A 21,040-nucleotide genomic window follows, 5' to 3' on the forward strand; every position below is an offset into this window, starting at 1 on the left:
AAGTTGTGCATGTGACCAGCTTCACCTTTTGTTAACTGATGAATAATGTGTCACTTGGACTGTGTAGACTGTGCAGTCTATGGGAGGTGGTGTTGGGGATGACTTTTGATATCAACTGTACATACAGTATGTCAATCTGAATGGGACAAAAATGTCTTCACTGAAAAGAGAAATACCTTTGTAAGCACTACTTGTCTTCAAAATACAAGGTCTTTTTTAAGAATGGCTTATCTCTTTTGTAAACAGTTTTATTTTCAATTAAGAATCAGGTTGAATACCTATTTAAAAACAATTGATAGATTTAACAGTTTCATTGTTTAATTAATTGGCAATGTTCAGTACTTTACTAATCTACATGAATAAATCAGGAATTTGTATTAAAAATGTCACAGAGCCGAACAGCTTATTACCTGTACTTACTTTCGAAGAACACAAAAAAAAATGTAATTCATAAATTTGGTCAAACAATAGATATCAGAATAACATGACATTTCTAGTAAAAACAAACAGAGCAACAGCACATCCAGGTCAGAATAAACCAAACATATCCAGGTACAATGGAAGCAGAACCTGGAACAATCAGTACTTCAGGCAAACACTTTGAAATGAAACCGGCACAGCTGAAGTACACAGTGCGATGTACATCATGGGGTGAAGTACACAACCTTGTTTTTATAGTGTAGTGATCTTTGGCAAGACTTTGTTCAGCTCAAAACATGGCACCATCAGGGGAAAAACAGAGCATGCAGGCCTCTCTTCACACTTTGGATCTCCCCCTCTTGCTACAAAAAGCACAAAGAAACATTCAGAAAAGACGCCTCGTTAAAATGATCTGAGTCATCAATTCTCTTAAGCCTGTTCTACAGGCTCTCAAACGAGTGAAGGACACAAAATGAAAGCCAGCCTAATTGTTCGGGTATAATCTATGCTGAAGGGTCACCTGTGTTGCATCTACTCACCATCTCGCTGAGGAGTCTATTCTGAACTGACTTCATGTCATTTCGTATCATGCACATCTGAGAAACAGCAGGCAGAACAGCAGGGTTTAGGGGTGGGGACATAGACGATGACACAGTCGGGATGAGTTGACACATGAGACAATGACATAAGCAAAATGTTATTAATGCAACTCAGCGAAAAATCTTTAGACAGACAAGCTGACAGACAGAGGTGAAATACACAGTGCTCTATTAATAGAAGTTGATGAGCTGTGAATAAAAAATTGCAGTTCAAAGCCACCTGTGCTTTGGGTTTACCCTGCAAATTATATGCCAACACTAGGGCAACACAATGAAGCACATATTCGGTGTTAGCTGTGAAGTTTTGGTGTAAGCGTCACACCTGGGATGTGAATATTCTCTCCTCATACTCCACACTGTGGCACACGTTAGTCTGGAGGGCTTTCTTCAAGGCCTCATTTCTGGAAGGAAGGCGACGGACCGTCACACAAACAAATGAGGGAGAGACACAAAAAAGGTGAGGAAACACAAAAGCTTACGGTAAGGTTAACAGGTTAATATAATATGGACTATATACTGATAAACATTAAATACACTAATTTCTAAGGACTGCACTTGGTGTGGAATTGGTTTTCTGGTTTACTGAAAACTATCACTGGATGCCAGTGATTTAGAATCAAACACATGTCTAACTAAGTGTGTTGAAGGAGAAAGCCTCTGATGAATTTAGGAAAAGGATCTGATCAAGACTGAACAAAATAAAATTCTACATTTTTGGCCATTAATGCGTGTGTGAGTGGCCACAAATAAAGCAGATAACCTACTTTACACTATCACTTCTTTGATGTATTTGTGTATGTGTGTGTATCTGTGCACCTTTGTGTCTAATCTCTCTAATCTTAAACTGGTTGTAAGTTGTTATCATACAATACAGCAGTGATATACACTCTAGGTCTTTCTAGTTAAAGCAAGGAAAGAGGCATGTTGATAAATCTGGATGCTCTATAGACAATGGCCCTTTGCAGTCAGGACAGCAGGGCCTGGCTGGATAACGGTGGGGAAAAGCTAGCTAAATATCATTGAACGTAGCTTATGCTGGAGATATATGCATTTTGCATATGCATGACACTGTCACACATCCCCTGCATCTAATTTAAATGTTGGTTGTATACATAGTCAGATATAAATGCAACTCGTACACAATTCATGGTTAAAACAAAAGTATATCTTCTGTTGTAAGTTGTGGGGAAAAACTTATTTTCCAAGCTTTTTAATTCAAAAAGTGTTATTCAACCTTTTACAGAGTATTTGTTTTTAAGCCTGCGGTAACTGCATTAATCAGTGTGGCAGGAATCCCCGCATCAAAATAATAATATGGCTCTTGCAGTGCCCTCTCTCTCTCTCTCTCTCTCGCTCTCTCACTCTCTCTCACACACACACACACACACACACAGACAGAAATGTCACCTAATGGTTCCCTGCTCCTGGTAGGAATGGAAAGCCACAGCCTGCTTTTTCCAGTACATCTGTTGGAGAACCGAGACCAAACGCAAATCAATAACTGGTTAAAACATCAAGAACGCATCACATTTAGTGGCATCCTCATTTAACAGAAACAGAAATGTGAACCCAAGGGGATTAATAAAAGTGTATGTATGTTATCCATGGGATGCATCAATTTGGTCACTTGCATAACAACATTAGGAGGCTGGATCAATTAAGAGCTATGTGCTCTTGTAAACAATGTTATTATGCTCTTGTTCTAGCAATGGTGGAATGTCACAGTGGTGGCTGAGGTGTGGTTAGGCTAAGCTGCGGAGGGGGTGTGGATGAGCGGCTCAGGGAACAGGTGCCGGAGATGAGGCCTAATTGGCCTCAGCTGACACTGATTGTTTTCCTCCAATACAAAGGGCAGTAGGCAAGGCGGTGAGGAGGACCAGGGTGACCTCTGCTAGACGGCCTGTGAGAGCTGGCGCAAATAAAGGCCATTACCAACCTTGAATATCTGGAGCGCTGTGACATTGTGCAGGGGGGAACTCACCGGGGTAACAGAGCTCTTTACAGTCACAAATTGAATTTAGGCTACTCAAGTAATGACTTTAAATACAATTTGGAGGTTCTTGTACAATTACAAAATGATGCATCCTTGATTGTAATCAATGATAAAGACATACCGAGAATATATTATTTGAAATTATATTGTATACTTGTACTGCATAGTGACTATACCTTTGCTAATTTTAGTATATTTTTATCGAAATACTTTTGTAGCACTACTTACGTGACATTTTGAACGCAGGACTTTTACTTGTAACAGAATTTTCACATTGCACACAAGTCAATTTAATCAAACACATTATATAATCACGAGGCATGGTGAATGACACAGGTCTGTGATTCAAGGCGGCCCTGTTGGATTGCTGACATCAGCACTGCGGTCAGTCTGCCCTGTTAAAGAGTCACCCCAGGAAAAGGAGGCTCCATCACTCCCGGCAAAAGGAAAGAGGCAGTGAGTACTGAGCCAGGAAGCGGTGAGAGGTGCTGTAAAGCTGACATGACTGTCTGACTGTGTGTTTGAGAGTGAGACTGAGTTACATACAGTCAGGTCTTTCTCCATGCGTTTGAGAACAGTGTCATCATGCTCCAGTTTGTGGATCTCTTCCATGAGGACCGTCTGAACCTGTTCAAGCCTCTGAGTCCTGTACAGAGGAGGGAATATTAAGTGAAGTGGAATTCTAAAATATAAGGCAAACAAAAAAATACATTTTCAGATTGCAGTGAGGCACAGTAATGTAGACTTGGAGACTATAAAACAAACAAATACCTACTATTCTAGCTTGAATAAATACGGGCAGTCATCAAAATCAAAAACCTCATCCACATTGTCGAAGTAATCAAAATATTCAGCCATTACATTGGTTTTAGATAACACCAAGCTACGTTTCTTTACTTAAACACAACAAACCCTGCCTGGCCGACACTTGCGATCACCTCGCAAGATTTCAGAAAGTGATTTCTCCTTGAGCAAAACTCTTTCTCTAATGTTGTCTGGCATATGTAATAACAATCAGAGCCTGTTGGTGACATAAACTAGGACTTTTCGCGTCCGTAAATGGCGGTGTTAGCTGGCCCCTTGCAAGTCCGCAAGTGGCTGCAATCTACAGTGCATTCGCTCCACACTGGACCAATTTAAGAAAAAGACACATAAATGGATCATGGTAAATAATACAATTGTTACCCTTTAGGCTATATCTTGATGTTAAAAGAAACATAAAATGTGCATATTCATTTTATAATCTATTGTATTAGCCAAAATGACCAGTGGATGGAAATGTTAGCTTTACAACACTAACTAAATAACTGACCTGTATTTGGCAACTTGCGTGTTGAGGCAAGAGACATGTTGTTGGACGGTCTTGAAGGACTGCTTGTTGTAAACTTCCACCATATTATGACGGCTCTGAATACAAACACATTTAATAGATAAGGTTTCAGCTAGGCCAATATTTAAACAACATTTAGGTGGCTCAGGATTACTAAGTGCTTAAAGGTTAGAATATGTTAAGACAAAAATATGTCTTTTGAAATTCCTTTAGAAAAAGGGAAACTACATAATGCTGAATGCTAGTAATGAAATTACTGCTGCTATTCTCTTCTATTTAAATGTGTGTCAATGTATGTGTATGTATATGTGTGTCCAACCTGGAACTTTTTCTTCAGCTCAGAGCTGAATTGCTTGCACAAGTTACTTGGGTTTACAGTAAATTTTGGCAACTCGAAATCCTCATCCACATCTATGTCTTCGTCTTCCACTTCAGCCTCCCAGTGACTGGAGCTCATCGCGTGGGATGAAGACATCACACGACTCACCTCATCCTCAGCGACTGACGATGACACAAAGACCCACTGATCTGTTAGACAAAGATCTCCCAAAAAATTATCATTCAAGTTATACAGTTTGTAAATAGTATTTTTTTTTTCGAAAAATTTAAAAGTATGTATTTATTGTTTGGAAAATTTTAACTAAAATCTTTTACAGTTGTACAGAAAACCTATATCCCACATGCAACTATTAAGGTAACATTTATTCTAAGAAAATGTATCCTTTGTGCTTTTTTAGCGTTTCTAATTGTGACTGCCAGGCAACAGCACCCAAAAAGGATTCCGATCACAAGATCTGTTCCTCAATAAATCACCTGACACAAAATAGAATGTATAGTCGGGGGAAACGGATACCTGTGCCATGAGTTGTGTCTCTGACGGTCTTCTTCTTGATATTCTGATATCCTGTTCTTATTCTTTCCTTTGTAACTTTGAAAGTCATATCCTTTGGCTGTCTTTCCTCTTCATTTAGACTACTTTGCTCTTCCCAGTTGTTGGCTTGACCACGAGCTCCAGATGCTGAAACAAGGAGATGTGTATTATCTCACGGAGGAGTCATGATCAATATTAGTGGCGAATAAATAATGAAAAAAATATATTTCAGTACTCAACACTCTCTGTTGTGTTAATTGCGTAGCATGTAAAATGTAAATGAGTTAATAAGTAATGTATCACTAAGATTCCTTCTACACTCAAGCTTAACAAAATGACAGAGTATCTCAGAATATATTAAGCCAATAAAAACAGTATTCTTGGTTAATGAAATGATGCCAAACATTCCTTTCTGAATTGACAGCAGATTTACTAAATTTATAGTTAACTATTAGTTAATTAGTAAAGTAATATGTCTTACAGGACTTGAACAACTTCCTTGGTTTCATCCGGGGAGAGCGCTGTCTTCTTGACTTGCTTTTCTTCCTCTTTTCCTTTTCATCTTCCTCAGAACTACTGGATAAAGAGACGTTGCGCTTGCGACAGGGTCCTGGAACAAGAACCAACAGTTATAATATATCTCCCAGATACGTTTAACATAAGTAAGTTCTTTTAAAGTTGATCAGTGATTTAACAATGGAGTCTCATTTGAGATAAGTCCTACTCACAATGACTATTTTTGTTAGATAACGATACACCTTTACATTCATTACCTTTTTTTTTTTTTTTTTACTGAATTGCGACATTGTTTTGGTGTAAAATAACCATGGCTTTGAGGATAGACTGTATAGCAATTGAGAAATCCATTGTACAGCTGTCAACAACCAAACAACAAAAGGCTTTTTACCTGAGAAATGAAGCTGGTCAGACTTTCGATCTCGGTCTGAAGATGGTGTTTTCTGTCAGGATGGACAGTAATGTATTAGTCGTTAGTTTGATTGGCTACAGCAATAACTCACTGCATCATTAGTGGTCTTTCAGTGCTCTCATCCGTCCGTTCTCTATCCATTCAATTATAATTAATCAATCAATCATAAAACATAAAGTGTGTTAAAGCCCTACCTCTTTTTTATGAGACACAGCAAGGGCGACAGCGGGACTCTCCTTAACTCTACTAGTGAGTACTGACGACTGAGTGGATGCAACCCAAGATACTGAAGAGACTTTACTGAGGCTGTAATGGCTCCCATGGTTGTCTTCAGGGAACGGAGACTGTGGAGGAGAGGAATTGGAGGCCTTTTCCAGCTCAAGAAGTGTGGATGTCAACAGGGGCCGAGCGGACAGAGAAAAAGGTGATTGAGGTGCCGAGGGGAGACACTCCTTGATTGGATTCATCTGGAAACAAATAAAGGAATATAGAGGGACAAAAAGTGATAAGGAAATGATGGACAAAATAAATATGGCCACTCATTTAATGGTAACTAATCACCATGTATTAGATTAAGCACTGTTAAATGAGATGAACATTTTTCAACAATGCATTAAGGGGCACAGAAGAAGTGTTGCAGTGCTATTATCCGCTCTGCTTTGAGTTAAATAGGTCATTTCAATCATTTCACTTAATCATTCAGATCATCATGCGCAATTCCAACGTTTGCTACTTAATTACTTTGCATAATTTATCTTGGAAAATTTGAATCTCTCAAATGGTCACTTTAAACTCATGGTTACTATATCCCCAGTCCTCTGATGTTATCCCGAACAAATGTTTGCAGTTAAGGGTTTGGCCGTTTGAGATTCAATGTAAACAAACTGCTGAAAGAGAGACTCTCAAACTCCCAAAATATTTACAGAAGAAAGTGTTACTCCTTTACTTTCTCTACACACATTTTGTCAGCTGGCCTGGGAATTTCATCCAGTAATGCTTTGATTACGGACATACTTCCTTAAATTCTTCGTTATCGTTTCATAAGGCCTACAGTCACGTAAGAATTCACACCTCCATTCATGTCAATCTAGTGATTCATTGATGTTGCGTGACGTTGATGACTGCCATGCAGTGTAAAGGTGTGTGAATCACTTAAAGATGTAAAATACTAGTGAACTTCACACCAGTCTCTTTCTCTCTCTCTGTGTGTGTATATCTATATATCTATCTATATCTATATATAGATATATAGATATATATCTATATATAGATATAGATATATATCTATATATAGATATCTATATATAGATATATAGATATATCTATATCTATATATATCTATATATATATATATAGATATATATCTATATACATAGATATATATCTATATATATAGATATAGATATATCTATATATATATATAGATATAAACTATCTTTAAATTATCTCTGAATTACATTCAGCTGTGATTGCCTACTACATTGAATACCACCGATTACTACAACATATTCTCGGCTACACTACCTAGATGCTGTATATATTCTTTGGGTAAAAGGTAGCATGCTACATTAAAAATGTGATTGAAACCTTTAAAAAAGAATCCACATATGACAATGGCAGCTAGATAAGGTGTCAGAGAAGTGTTGTTTTACCTCTGCTGCATGAGATCCAGGGGGAGCAGCAGGTGCATGGGTTTGACTGATGGGGGTCAGTGAAGGGAGAGGGGGCACAGACTGGTTGGATTGAGTCTTGGATGAGCTGTGCTTTTTTTCTGCACTGTGGAAAGAGGAGGACCTGAAGTGTCCTTTACTGCTGACTGTTGAGCGAGGTTTGGGTAGCAGCAGGATAGGTGAGGGGGTGTCCTCGTAGAGTGGGTCGGGGGAGGCAGGGAGTGGGGATCCCCGCGGGGTGATTAGAGGGGAGCAGGTCAAACCCAAGGTTGGGGCTGACCTCTCAGCAGCTGTGAGGGTCCAAAATAAGCACAGATGTTCAGGCAGCTGCCCTCAGACGTTGGACAGGGAATAGAAGGTCAATATATACATGCTTTTCTAAATATCAATTCACAGTTAAGAGTTTAGAGAGCGATAGGGTCATTTATGTAACAGTTTCAAAACTGTCTGCACTAAAGTCAGTGAAAATGCATGTAGTAAAAGAAAAGTAGATAAATACAAAATGTTTTTCCATTTTTACTGGGTGAACATATCAAGGCAAAAAGTTAACAGACCAAGTAAATGCTTTACATACAATAGGTGCAACAATTTAGGTGTTGTGTCAAAAATAATGTTGTATATGTTCCTATCTGACAAATTTTAATTATTCCTGAGCTAATTAAAGAAACATGGAGTGTCAGTACACGAAGTGAAAACCAAACATAATCGTGCTACAATTGTTTCAAACAATTTGAACCACTATGAAACATGTAATAGACATTAACTGATGTCAAAAGAAATGACTGTTATGTAATATTTGGTGATTGACTTTCCACAGTCTTACATCTCAAACTCTCGATCAAAGGAGGGGACAGTGAGAAGAAGGTCTGGCGGGCAGCCTGGTGATCCTTCAATCTGTTCACTTTTTCTTGGGCAGGAATGGTGTTTTTCTTGTTTAACTTCCTCGCTTCTGGAAGAACATTCTCAGGCCTGTGCTTCTGAAAAGCAAAGTGTTTTTGTTGTCAACAAGCATCAGCACAAATTTGGACCCTAATGTAAAAGCTCACGTTCAAGACCATGACTCCTTCCCAGCTTTATAGCAAACACGTTGCTAACGGTTCCTTGAAATGTTTCATTTCTTTATGTTGATAGTCAGTATTCTGTATCTAGATATGTATACGTTTTTACTGAAACAGCTTTTAGGATGTTTATAATATTTCTACCAGCTATTAATACAGTTGCATTGACCAGCAGGTTTATTATGCATTATTTTATAACTACATACTGTATATCAGTTGTCCAATACGATGAGGATTTTGTTTTCTTGATATTTCTTTTTGAGTTTAATTAACACTTTCTTTGTCTTCTCAAATTATTATTATTATTATGTGTAAGTATTATCCAATGTCTTAATTCACACAACTTAGTACTTTTGAAAAGGTAAGACACAAAACCCTCAATAAAGGGGCTCCCACCCTTAGACCCATTGGCTTTTTCAGATTAGACTGGTTGTTGTTGTTGTCCGATGTCCTGTATGCATCTGTGGATTGCTCAGAGAGCGTGGTGTTTTTTTTCTCCTTACCTCTGGAACCTCTAAATAGAACTTCTCCTTCTTCCCCTGCTAGCTTACAAAATATGGCTTTTGGCAAACAAACCAATGAGGAACGGTTTTCAATTCAGCCATGACATTACAATGAGTTACATATTCTACTGAGCTCAGTAAGGGTAGACTGATGTGTGGTCTGTCAACAAGCTTTACAGCTGAGAAAAGTTGCCTGTGGCTAAACCTTTCAAAAGACAATTTGATTTCCACCCCTTGTTATTTTCCAGCTAGTGGGATTTAGTTTCAAAAACAGAAGCTCTAATAACACTGAAGTTTGGGGAACAACTGCATCCACCTGGGGAGTTTAAAGTAAGCTCTGATGTAGTGGTTTTCGTTATCTTTTGATAGATGCTACCTTAAACCTGCCCACAAACTAGATTTGTTTCTTATTAAAATGATGTAACATGATAAATATCAATACGTAAGTCACAGCAAATAAATTGTGAGCACATAGTGATATGGATATGTTCCCTGATATATTCGGACTTACAGATGTTTTGTGGCAGAAAATACAATCACCTGATCACAAAAACATGAGATACAGTATAATCTTCATGAGCTCTACCTTGGAAGTGGGCGGCTGCCCAAACATAGACTCTGACTGGTTGCTATGATGGTTGCTCTCTGGTATCATATCGCTTTTAGGTTGTCGTTTGGTGGCAGTCTTTTTCTTTGTCACTTCAGCAGCCTTGTGCGTTCTCTCAGCATTCTCCAAATGATTAGCAGAGGAGTACTATTATTATGCAGACAAGAGACAGTATGATTTTAGTCTATTTGCAACAGCACTATAAAAATTGTGCGTAAGTCATGTGCTCCCAATGACATGCAGTGAATCCTAGTAGTGTTGTTGCTTGTGCACCTGGTAAATCGAATCCCGGGTGCCCCCACTTTGTAAGACTAACAGTCTAGAAATAAATTAACAGCAGAAAGAGGATGGGGAGGTTTCTTTCTAAAGTCAATCATCGGCACGGACACAATATAGGATTAATCTGGAATACCTTCCATGCACTTGTTTAGGAAAAAATGTATTACAAAAGTATTATCCTTACTGAAGTGATTGAAACAATTTGCTTGACTTTTTTTAACTGATCAATATATGTTGTGTGTAAGAAAGTGATCAAGATGCCTATCTGATCAAAACAAACGTAGTCTCTTAGGCATGTGTTTAAACAATTAGATAAATAGTCATGTTATTTGTCTTTTAGGAGGATTAACTATTATCATACTTAAGAAACCAAAAAGTAACATGAGATAAAGTGAAGTATTTTGCCTTCGGAACAGCAGGCTTCTCTGACTCTGAAAGGCTTTCATCAGTTTCTGGCTCCCTGTAGCTCTTGGTAGAGATGGCTGCAGTTCTCTTGGACCTCCTGCCTGCTGCATAAGGTCTGTAGGGTGCCGGCTTCAATGCCTTGTTTGGCTGCTCCACTCTCCCCTTCATGTCAGGCCTTTTCTGATTAAACCATGACACAGTGTGGTTGACTGGGATATTGCATAATTTAAGAACAGCAATCAAAAAAGAAAAAAAAAACAATATGGTCATACCTTGTTGAGTTTGGTATTGCCTTTTGCAGGTTTTTCAGAGGCCGGCATAAGATCTGGGAAATCATCTGTATTGAAAGAAAGACCATTTGTTTTAATGAAAATATTGATGTCTTTAAATAATTGTATGCACATTCATTCTTAATGAGTTGAATTCCAGTTTGTGAGCAGTATGAAGGTGTGGCTTTATTGGCCTACATGAAGTATGAGGTGACATTGCTCTCGGCTCGACGGGCCCCTGTCTGGAGTATTTGGCAACTTTAGGTTTGGGTTTCCTGCTCGATTCCCTTAGCCAGCTGACGTCTGTCGTGCTGTAGTCCGTGTCACTGAACAGATGCTTTTTCACATACCGCTTTGCCTGTAACACAGAAGGCAAGGTAGTGGAAGATGCATAGAGGAAGATGGTTTAATGGCCAGCAGATGATGTATTTCAATTTTGTGATTGCAGCATAATAATTGCCCCGAAAGTGAACGTAAGCTATAAGACCATTTGGAAAGTGGGTATTCCTACACTACACGAGCACACATGAAGTAAGCATGCGCACACGCATGTCTAAAGAAATTGAGAGAAAGATACGCAGTGTCTTTACTAGATTTAACTCTGAATACCTAGAATAAAACACTACAGTGCAATAAATGTATACTTTTGCCGCAGGTTGTCCTTTCTTGCTGGGGCTAGGGAGTGCTGGTGAGTCATGGCTGCAAACAATAACGGGAATATAAAATTAGACTGTAAACTTTTTAATAAAGATTCTTGCAAACGGTTACCGTTTCAGAGGCTGCATTTCTTGACAATCCAAACGCTATTGTCAACTGTCAGACCTACCCGTTTGATATGGCAGAAGTGTGAGATAATGTTTTGTTCTTTCCCTAAAGAGCAATAAAACAGACTTAAAACACTACAGTGACATATCAAGTACTCAGGTATAACATAACCAGCTGTCAAAATACCCAATAAATAACATTAATAGTACTTACCGTAACACTCAATGGTGCATCAATGTTGAATGCAAAAATATCTTTTCTGTGAAACAAAAAAAAGCATTAATGACAAATGAAAATACAGTAAAATATACAATGTTTTAACTGAATTGTTGTACCTCTGCCTCATAGAGTTAGTTGTGGTTTTGCTGTATGATTTCATTTGGCTTACAGTGCCTGATGAATCTTTCTATAACAGATTAAGATCATGTTTAGTGAATCAAGCAGGAGAAAAGTAACTGAAAGTTACCCATCCATATAGGAAGTAACGATCACTTACTTTAGCAGTTGATAACCAGGTCATATTGAAGATAGGCCTATTACAAAAGCAGTCAATAAGCGACAACCACATGTTAGTGAGGACATTTGTTAATTTCCTACAACATAATGTAGCTCTACAATCAGTAATGTGTGTACCTGTTGACAAGAGGAGGAATCCAGCTCTTGGGTATACTTTTTGCAGTATCTTTTTCCTTAGATTGGGTGTTAATATCATAATGACTAGAGATGAGCTTCACCATGCTGCCTGCAACTTCTGCATCTCTCTGAATTGAGACAATAGGTATGAGAATCACAATATACAAAAAAACAACATACAATCGACTGCAAAGGTATCCAAAGCACTGAAAGCGTCTGACGAGTGTTTTTTAATTTAAAATATTGTTTGAAGATACTTAAAGCTTAGAGAATTCATACCGTCTCTTTGATTGATAGGCCATTATTGGTTTCAACCTTAACATTAGGTGGAACTCTCTTCCGCAGAGTCTTGGCTGGGTCCTTGATCTCAGCAGCATTTGCCTCTCGTGACATCAGGCGTTTGCTCTTTCCTTTAGTGAGGGCCTTTCTCTGGGTCTGCTGCTCTTTAGAAGTACACAGCACTGAAGCACACGGAACCACAGAGCTTCTGCCTTTAGAGTCCTCTCTGAGATCAGCCACTTTTCTCTGGGGGACAAATGGCTCCTCTGGTGTAGGAACTTGGTTCCTCTCACTGAGGAACTTCTTCAGGCGCGGGATGAGTTCAGTATGGAGTTGCTTTTGGTTGGTTGAGCTTGAGCCTGGAAGTGACAATTTCTGTGCTGATGACGGGCACTCCTGCTGTTGTGCCAAACTTGAACGAGGCTCTAAAGAGAATGAATAGTTTAAAAAACAAGTACAAGTTTGATGACACTGGTTGTTGTTCCTAGCTTTTAATATCCAAAACATTTGGTGACATCCTAGAGACAGTTAAATTATTGAATGACTTCTTTGCCTACCAGGTCTTGGCAGAGAATTGATTTTCTGGGTCGGCATCATTATCATTTCAGAAACTGACATTTTGTTCCAGTTTAAAGTTCTGCAATTTAAGATGTTAAGATATACACTCATACATATACTGTATAAACGCAATTACTAAGATCGCTGTAGATTAACACACATAATGAAGGTTCTTCACAGTGCTTACATGTTCCTCTCAGTTCTGGGTTGGGTGTCAGGCACAGCACTAGACTCTGTCAGTAAAAAGAGCAAGGGTGCGTTCAAGATTATCTGAAGAATAACAATGCAGCTATGTTTCTTGGCTGAGCTTAAGTCACTACAGCAATAACAATACCGAGAGACTGTTCTTCGCCATGTCCAGATATAACCATATCTACTGCTTCTGCCAATGGTATGTTCTGTAGAAAAAGCAGAGAACACAATTACAACAATATATTTTGCACCAGAAAAATAGAAAAGAAATGACATTTGGAGGGGAGGTTGGGACCAACAGCCTCAAACATTATCTTGGCCTGCAGTCATCAGATGTAATCGTAATAGTTAATACTAATAGTAATTCATACAAATATTAAAAACAATATTGTTGTGTTTATAGTTTAATCCCATCATACCTGATACATGTACACGGAATACAGTTCAAAGCAATTGTGAAAAAGCAGAAGACTTTATTCATAAACTATTAATAATTATAAACAATAATCAATTTGGTGATTATACCTTTTTGTACTTGCCAGCTTTATGCCTATTGGGCTGTTTGGAAGCCATGCTCTGTAGAGATGTAGCACTCTGAAATAGACACCATGAAAATAATCAAAATCACATTTTGAATACTATTTTGAATAATGTAGGACTTGCTCAGCTTAAAGCTTAGTATTCAGTATATTTCATACCTGCTCTGTCACGCCACCTGATTTTGTGCTGTTAGGTGTGTTATTACTGCAGGTTTTAGCAGATGTCCTTAGCGCTCCCAGGGAAACTTCCCCTTGCCTATCACATGAACGAACCATCTCTAGAGATGGCTTCCCTTTACCCTTGGCTGAAGTGCCAAAAAGAGAAAGAAGAAAAGAACAGTCATAATAATATCTGAGTTGACAACCGTTTCTTAAATTAATCTTCATGATCAAAAAAGAAAGAGAGAATAAATACATTATCTTAGTTTGATTTATTTTAAACTAATCATTTTATTTTCTCCCACAAGAAACCGATTAGGATGTATCCTAACTGCTAAAGGCACAATTATGAAATCTTAAAAAAAATTAAATGATAAGTATAAGTAAATATAAATGATAAGCAAAGGTTCACTTGCAGTAAAGCAAATTCATTTTAAAATAAATGTTTCCATAATGTACCATAAACCCTATAGTAATCAAAGATTATAAATATACATTATAAACAAGTAAATAAACAATATAAAATGTTGTTGTTGCACCAACAAACTGATTGATAAATTGATTGATGACTGATTCCATCACAAACAAGCTTAATTGTTCTAATTGTTTTCAGTACATTTTTAATTATTTTACTAAGTTCAATTGTTGTGACAGCAATTGGACAATGTCTGGGACACCCACCTGAGGACATAACAGCAGAGAGGGAACTGGCAGCATGCACACTTCCTCCTGCACTGTTGCTGATGAAGGTGGTAGACTCTGAAAACCTCCTCTTGGAAGGGGTCTCCATCTAGATGGAAAACCAGAATGTGTCTGTGTCAATAGTCAATTTAAATTGACAGAATGGAAATATTGAATAGGATTCAATGTCTTGAGTGTCAACAATTCGTTGGTTTCGGAAAATATTGGCCAGCAAAAGGCATAAACCTGATACAGTTGGTTCCCTTGCCCTTTGCGCCACCTAGTGGCCTTGACTGTTTGTTTTTAAGGCGTTGCCTTGTCAGAAAGGCTGCTTAATATAGTCCTGTTTCACCTGCACACTTGCAGACTGGGCAGGTTGCAGGTAGGGTGCAGTATCTTTCTCACTTTCACCAAGGGACATCTGACTCTCTGGAACAACCTGCGTGGAAAGCGGTATACAATATGAACACACAAATGCTGTCATGCTGATGTGTTTCCACCAGCCAAACAAGGATTTTGTCTGCAATATCCCAATTAATGAACATACAATGTGATTCAAGCTGATCTCAAAAAATAGCCAGTCCTACCCACAAATAGGTACTCGCCACAACCATTCTCTGTTTCATACGTTTCAGCATTTGTCATGACAATCATTGATCACATCATAGCTGCATATTAAGAAAAATGTGTGAACAGATAATTCTTTACCTGGGAAATGTTGTCTGTCATTATAATTCTAACTGTAGTCTTTACTACCGATTTCCCCATCTTGCCCACAAAGCCCTGACAGGAAGAGATGCTTGTCAAAATAAAAGTTCCAAGTTCTTTTCAATATCATTATTGTATCTAGCACATTTAATAGTTGTGTATTTTGGTGCTACATGAAGATTTTTTTGAACATTTTGTAGTCATTATGGATGAAGGAAGTAAGCCATGACGTACTTTGTTTTTGCAATGTCCATAGACAGTACAAGCAGCCTGCAGGATGTCCAGGGAGGAGCTGAAGTGGATGGAAAGACTTGATCCTTCTATCTCACCCACAACTATCACCTCTGACAACAGTAACTGCAATACTTTCCTCTTGCCCTCCTCTGGAAATAAAAAAAAAACACACAAATATTAAAAAGACATGGCCAGTCACATGACTTAAATCAAAAAGAGGATGATATCTTCGTGAAGTTTAGTGCTCTTGGTTAATTTGTTATGCATGCTTACTTACTACATATATACACACACCTATATGATTGATACATATACACACAGACACAGACATCTATATATATATATCCCTTTTGGAAAAAAAAGATTACTACAACATTATTAGCAGCTAGAGGAAGAAAAACAAATACAGTGGTCTCTGTTTTGATTACCTGTAACAGTGTAGCTTTGGACTTCATTCTCATTGATACATATTGTTTCCCATTGGCTCTCCTACGCGAAAAGGAAACGACTACATGTTAAAAATATGACAGATTTACATGTTATGTGTACCGTTGTTATGTAAATGTTGTACTTTGACATTAATGATCGTGAGGTACCTGTGCTTCTCCATCAGAGAAAGAGAAGTAAAAGGAGATGCTGTGGCTGTCAAGGTTGAAGTCAATCCAAAATTCCTCCAGCTTCTCATCAGAAGGCATCAGCAGCTAACAACAAACCATAATTGTTCCAACACATCTGATAATACACTTAGAAACTATTAACAAGGAGTGAATTGTACCAAACAGATAATGGGTTATTTAGAAATGCTATAGCATTGTCTTGAATGTGCTGTCACACTGAGACATCCGTTTATGTTATCTTTTTTTTTAATTAACCATATCAATCCTGTTGGAACTGACCTCATGCTTGTCCAGAAAAACCTCCAAACAAGGATAGGAGTACACTCTATAGTGCAGAAAGGATATAGTGATTAAGTGCACAGAAGAAAGCGTGATACATCGCCAGTAAAAAGGCAGAACTATGACCAAAACAGTGCTAAATGTAAACATGTAAAACAACAGTTATATTCAAATATTGCTAAGAAAAGGTTCTTCAATGCTTTTTATCTCCTAGGGAACATCCTTTACAAAAGGAAGATAACGCCGTCCCTCAATTAATTTCAGCACCAACATTTAAATGAATGCACAATTTGTCTATCAAGAACATTCGCTGTCGCTCTTTAAATTGTAAATTGAAAACATCCTTCTTAGGGTGTGTGATTCTTTTTTTGGACAGGACTCCTTAATTGAATGGTACAGCATTGAGCTTGTCACACTGTACTTATTTTCTAATTGCTATAAAGTTGCTTAAAAAGAAAATAACATTGGCTGCGTTTCCCAGATTCGATCGTTCTTCAGGGCTGAGGGCAACACTGCAGCCTGTTGGCCTCTGGATGTGTGGTGACATTAGCGTGACGAGGCGTTGGATCTCCACACGGGAAAGCCGGTATTTGGACTGGACAGCCCGGTCCGACAGCACATTAAGTGGGGAGAAGTGCTGACGCACATATGCATTTATAGCTATCTGGCTTCGCGCAGGGCGACGCTGTTGGTTAGAAGCGAGATTATGCCGTAATGCAGTGTCTCTCATGCGTGGACTTCAGCAACGCCTTTAGACGTGGAGCCTCTCTTGATGAGGTTCAGCCGAGTTCAGTTACAATTGTCACTTTCCCTGATATCTATGGAATAACACAGGGTTGTTGATGTTTTTATAGCTAATGTAAACTCATATGCAGATGCCGAATGTGTGTGAAAATGCAATGAGTGATAGTAATGATGATTAACTTTATTTATGTAGCTACAGGAACACATGCGCAATTCTTAATTTTTATATCGTTATTTTTCTTTTTATGCTATTATTTTTCTTGCATCAGTGTTTTGCAGCGGAGGGCGCACATTCATCATTGCACATGGTTTTAGTATTCCTTTGAATGTCAGATATAACTTTCCCTGATGCGGCTGCAGTGAACATTTGTCGCTAAGAAGGCTGTTAAGAGTGGGTCAGACTGAGCTTACGTTTCGTTCTTAGTGAAAGAGCGTCTTAAGCTAAGAACGACTCTGGGAAACACGTCGCGCTCTTAGTGCTTAAGAGCGTCTTAACGAATCTGGGAAACGCGGCTATTGTGTAAAAGCTGTTAGATTCTGTTAGCATTGTGGTTGTATTTTCCTAAATCCTTATTAACTGTTTTACACATCTTTTTCTTAACCTTATGGCATGTCTCATCAAAGCCAAGGAAAGGTGGTTAGGAAAAGACATATGACATCATTTTTGTTGACTATACGACCATAGACCATGTCTCTGGTGGCACTGCGTTATGGTTATTGTTTACCTTCTCCTGTCTCCCTGTATCCCATTCACCAAGTTCAGAAACTTGCGACAATCCTGAAATATATTGGAATATTATATTAAATTCTATGTAGCTAAACCTTCTGTTGTGTTATTACAATACATTACCATTGTCATGCAAAATAATTTAAATGCAAATGAAAGGTGATGCACTTTGATAAAATTACATGTTTTTACCGTCTCAAACTCAGAATCTTTGATCTTGACAAGGGCACTAGCCACATGCTCCATGCTGAACCATCGATCTGCAAGTTCCCTCCTCTGGTCAGGAGTGGCCATTCTGCACAATGCCTCCATCAGGGCTGTCTGCAAGTCGTAATCTGACGCAAACAAAGTGTGTTGTACATGTTATGTCCATGTACGGTTGTGGGTGAGATGGAACTATTCAAAAGAGAAACTTACCACCACCCTTCAATATCTGACCAGCCAACTTCATCCTGAAGAAATGTAATGAACAAGCAAAAGTTCAAGAGTATATGGTTTAAAAGTGAATAATAATGATCCATACTTTGAGGAAACTGCCATAACATACATGATATCTGAAGCTTCCTTTGATGTTAGAAGCTTCCTCTCTTTCTTAAGCTCCATTGGGATTTTGTCCAGAATTAAGTTAAATTTACGAATTGCCTGTTTGGACATAGTTTTCAAATGAATTTATGAACAAAGACATGATTGACAGTTTGTAATGCTACTCCAAAAAAGGAGTTATCAAAACCATTTAAAACCTCTTTTTGGATCAGGATGTAGATCCTGGGGTCTACTGCCAATTGACCAACAGGGTACATGAAGGTCTCTGTGACTTTGCACGTTCCTACAGAAAGAAAAATATGTTGTGGCAATACTGTGATTAAAGTATTTTCTTATATACATGATTCATCATGAAAGTTGATGTGGTCCTAAGCAGCTCATCCAATATGATAAATGCTTTTTAGAATATATTTACACACACACAATATCTGTGTTGGATAACTAAAGAAGTTCTTAAACATTTAGCAATTCCATATACTTTACGTGGGTCCTAATAAAGGATAACTGAAGATAAAACACATATACTGACGACAAATAAGGTAAAGAAAATGTACAAGCATACCCTCTTTGCATGCTTCATGAACCACCTGTAACAAGGAGATAAGAAATATGTTTATATTATGGACACTAAAGTGAGTGGTCCAATGGTGTATTATACAAGGTGTGTTTTACTGTTTGACATCAGCTCACCATTAAGGCATCAAAGAATTCCTCAGACAGATTGAACAAGGTCTCATCCCATTGCGGGCCACACTCGGTCCACAGTTTCCTGCATTTCCTAAACCACTGCATCATGTGCACAAAACAAGGTTTAATAAACAACTGACTAAGTAATTTTAGCTGTGGCGCAGCACTCACACACTGTGTGTATTACATGTATACTTATCTTTTTCAACAGGCCTTGAGCTATTAATCCTGACAGCCCTTGACAACCAGCAGGTAGTTTCAGGTGTTTCCCATACTTGTAAAGGATAGCAAGACCAAAACCGGCTGATTTGGAATCTTTTTTATCCAAACTCTAAACAAAAAATACATGCTTTAATTAAACCCACACAACAGACAAATGTGGCATATTGAGTGTACTGGGATACGTCTTACCCTGCTAACAAGTGTATCCAATTTGGGGAGAAACTGTGCAGAACATAATATGGGGGCCCCATCATAGATGTTCCTTTGCAGGAACACATGCAGTGCTTCGACATCTCCTCTCTTTAGCACTTCATCAATGACTTTCTCCAACTGCACATAAAAAGGGTTCATCAAAGTTAGCTTGTCACCACTTTTACGACATAAAATATGTAAGTAACGGTACGGACAATAATGATAATTTGTACTTTGTTTCATTTTTTACAGGTTTGCATTCCCACCTGAGTGTCGTGCCCCGGAGCCATTTCTCCTTTCGAGAAACTTCTTTACTGCCGATTGGCTCCAGAAGGTTTTTTAAAAGGCTGTAAAAGGTAAATTGTGAAGGTAACGTTACATGTCAAACAACTTGCCATCTAACGTTACTGGCGCGTGAATGCAATCATTACTACAGTAAGGTTAGATCAAGTTATTTGCTGACCTAACGTTATTCATGCAGTGTATCAAAGTCCATGTGCGGGTTGAAATGTACGACAGACCACCCACACGACAGACAGATACCGACAGCCTGACAGACAGTTAGTTAGTCATAAATTAGTTACAGATGGCTTTATATGTTTAACTAACTGTTGACAACCGTATCACATGTATCCGTCATAACAATTTAGTTAAGTCACGTGAACCTACATAGGCTAACATTGCTATATGTTAACGACGGTGTCACTGGACACAAGGTTTGAAATTAGCTAGGTTAACGTTAAACTGAGCTAACGTTAGCTCTGGCTAACTGACAGGTTCACCACTTAACGGTTTGCTGCGGGAAAAGTAACGATAACTGGCCTTCTTCTAACGTTGACTTTATCAGCCACTGGATAACTTCAATCGTTGATTTTATTATTCTTTTAAAATAACTTACCGCGATGTCAAATGTCGCCTAGAAACATGACTTCATAACTATTTTATACGGCTCAGCTCGAAACGCGCGAAGTATTTTCTTTCATTGCGCATGCGCACGACAAGTAAAATCGTTTGCCTTCTCTGCTTTCTGCCAGAAAGAGTTCATTATTTGAACCCAGACCGAACCAAGTAGTCTGTGACCAGCAGAATGGACAAAGCTACTAAATCTACTTCATCTACCGTGTTGCATAGTATAGTTAAAGTGAGACCTCACTTTAACAAATATATAAATATTATTTCGTGAACACTTAATAACAACATTTCCCGTGAGCTTTGACAGCACCTGGGATCAGTTCTTGTCCCCATAGCAACTGATTGCAGTAGTTTAATCTCATTCAGCTAAAAAAAAAAAAAAAGACTAAAACCTAATGAACTTTCCATTGTCATTGTTCTCATGTTCATATCTATTA

The 21,040-nt window shown here is 38.3% G+C and overlaps 1 protein-coding gene across 2 annotated transcripts; it reads right to left on the reverse strand.

Moving 5' to 3' along the window:
• Positions 1-227: 227 nt before the first annotated feature.
• sycp2 (synaptonemal complex protein 2) lies at positions 228-20,861 on the reverse strand. 2 transcript variants are annotated; one of them, XM_068597990.1, is made up of 47 exons: positions 20,590-20,860; positions 19,958-20,038; positions 19,689-19,829; positions 19,475-19,608; positions 19,281-19,383; positions 19,153-19,177; positions 18,788-18,873; positions 18,595-18,689; positions 18,465-18,499; positions 18,240-18,382; positions 18,046-18,098; positions 16,577-16,622; positions 16,277-16,381; positions 16,109-16,169; positions 15,681-15,829; positions 15,447-15,521; positions 15,091-15,177; positions 14,739-14,847; positions 14,058-14,203; positions 13,885-13,953; positions 13,502-13,565; positions 13,355-13,400; positions 13,167-13,246; positions 12,610-13,034; positions 12,331-12,458; positions 12,194-12,230; positions 12,033-12,103; positions 11,911-11,956; positions 11,759-11,802; positions 11,577-11,631; positions 11,131-11,290; positions 10,936-11,000; positions 10,664-10,843; positions 9,959-10,126; positions 8,635-8,788; positions 7,794-8,101; positions 6,336-6,608; positions 6,121-6,172; positions 5,695-5,823; positions 5,196-5,360; positions 4,662-4,843; positions 4,325-4,419; positions 3,559-3,658; positions 2,427-2,485; positions 1,342-1,420; positions 960-1,016; positions 228-782 (listed from the first exon to the last, which is right to left on the reverse strand). In XM_068597990.1, the coding sequence occupies exons 2-47, from the start codon at positions 19,979-19,981 to the stop codon at positions 726-728; spliced, it is 4,965 nt and encodes a 1,654-aa protein (XP_068454091.1). In that variant the 5' UTR covers positions 19,982-20,038; positions 20,590-20,860; the 3' UTR covers positions 228-725. The 2 variants fall into 2 exon arrangements, with proteins under 2 accessions (XP_068454091.1, XP_068454092.1); XM_068597991.1 differs by lacking the exons at positions 11,577-11,631; positions 11,759-11,802 and having other exon boundaries at positions 20,590-20,861.
• Between the last annotated feature and the right edge of the window lie 179 nt (positions 20,862-21,040).

This window comes from Clinocottus analis, unplaced genomic scaffold (assembly GCF_023055335.1).
Source record: "Clinocottus analis isolate CAN_PGR_092001 unplaced genomic scaffold, fCliAna1.0.p SCAF_4, whole genome shotgun sequence".
Taxonomy (NCBI): Eukaryota; Metazoa; Chordata; class Actinopteri; order Perciformes; family Cottidae; genus Clinocottus; species Clinocottus analis.

Excerpts from the sequence above, each read along its gene's own strand:
- sycp2 (XM_068597990.1), bottom strand. The coding sequence starts at position 19,981 with ATGGCTCCGGGGCACGACACTCAG. Across the intron at positions 18,099-18,239 it reads AAGATTCTGAGTTTGAGACG|GATTGTCGCAAGTTTCTGAA; the intron begins GTAAAAACATGT and ends AATATATTTCAG. Across the intron at positions 10,844-10,935 it reads GCAATACCAAACTCAACAAG|AAAAGGCCTGACATGAAGGG; the intron begins GTATGACCATAT and ends TGGTTTAATCAG.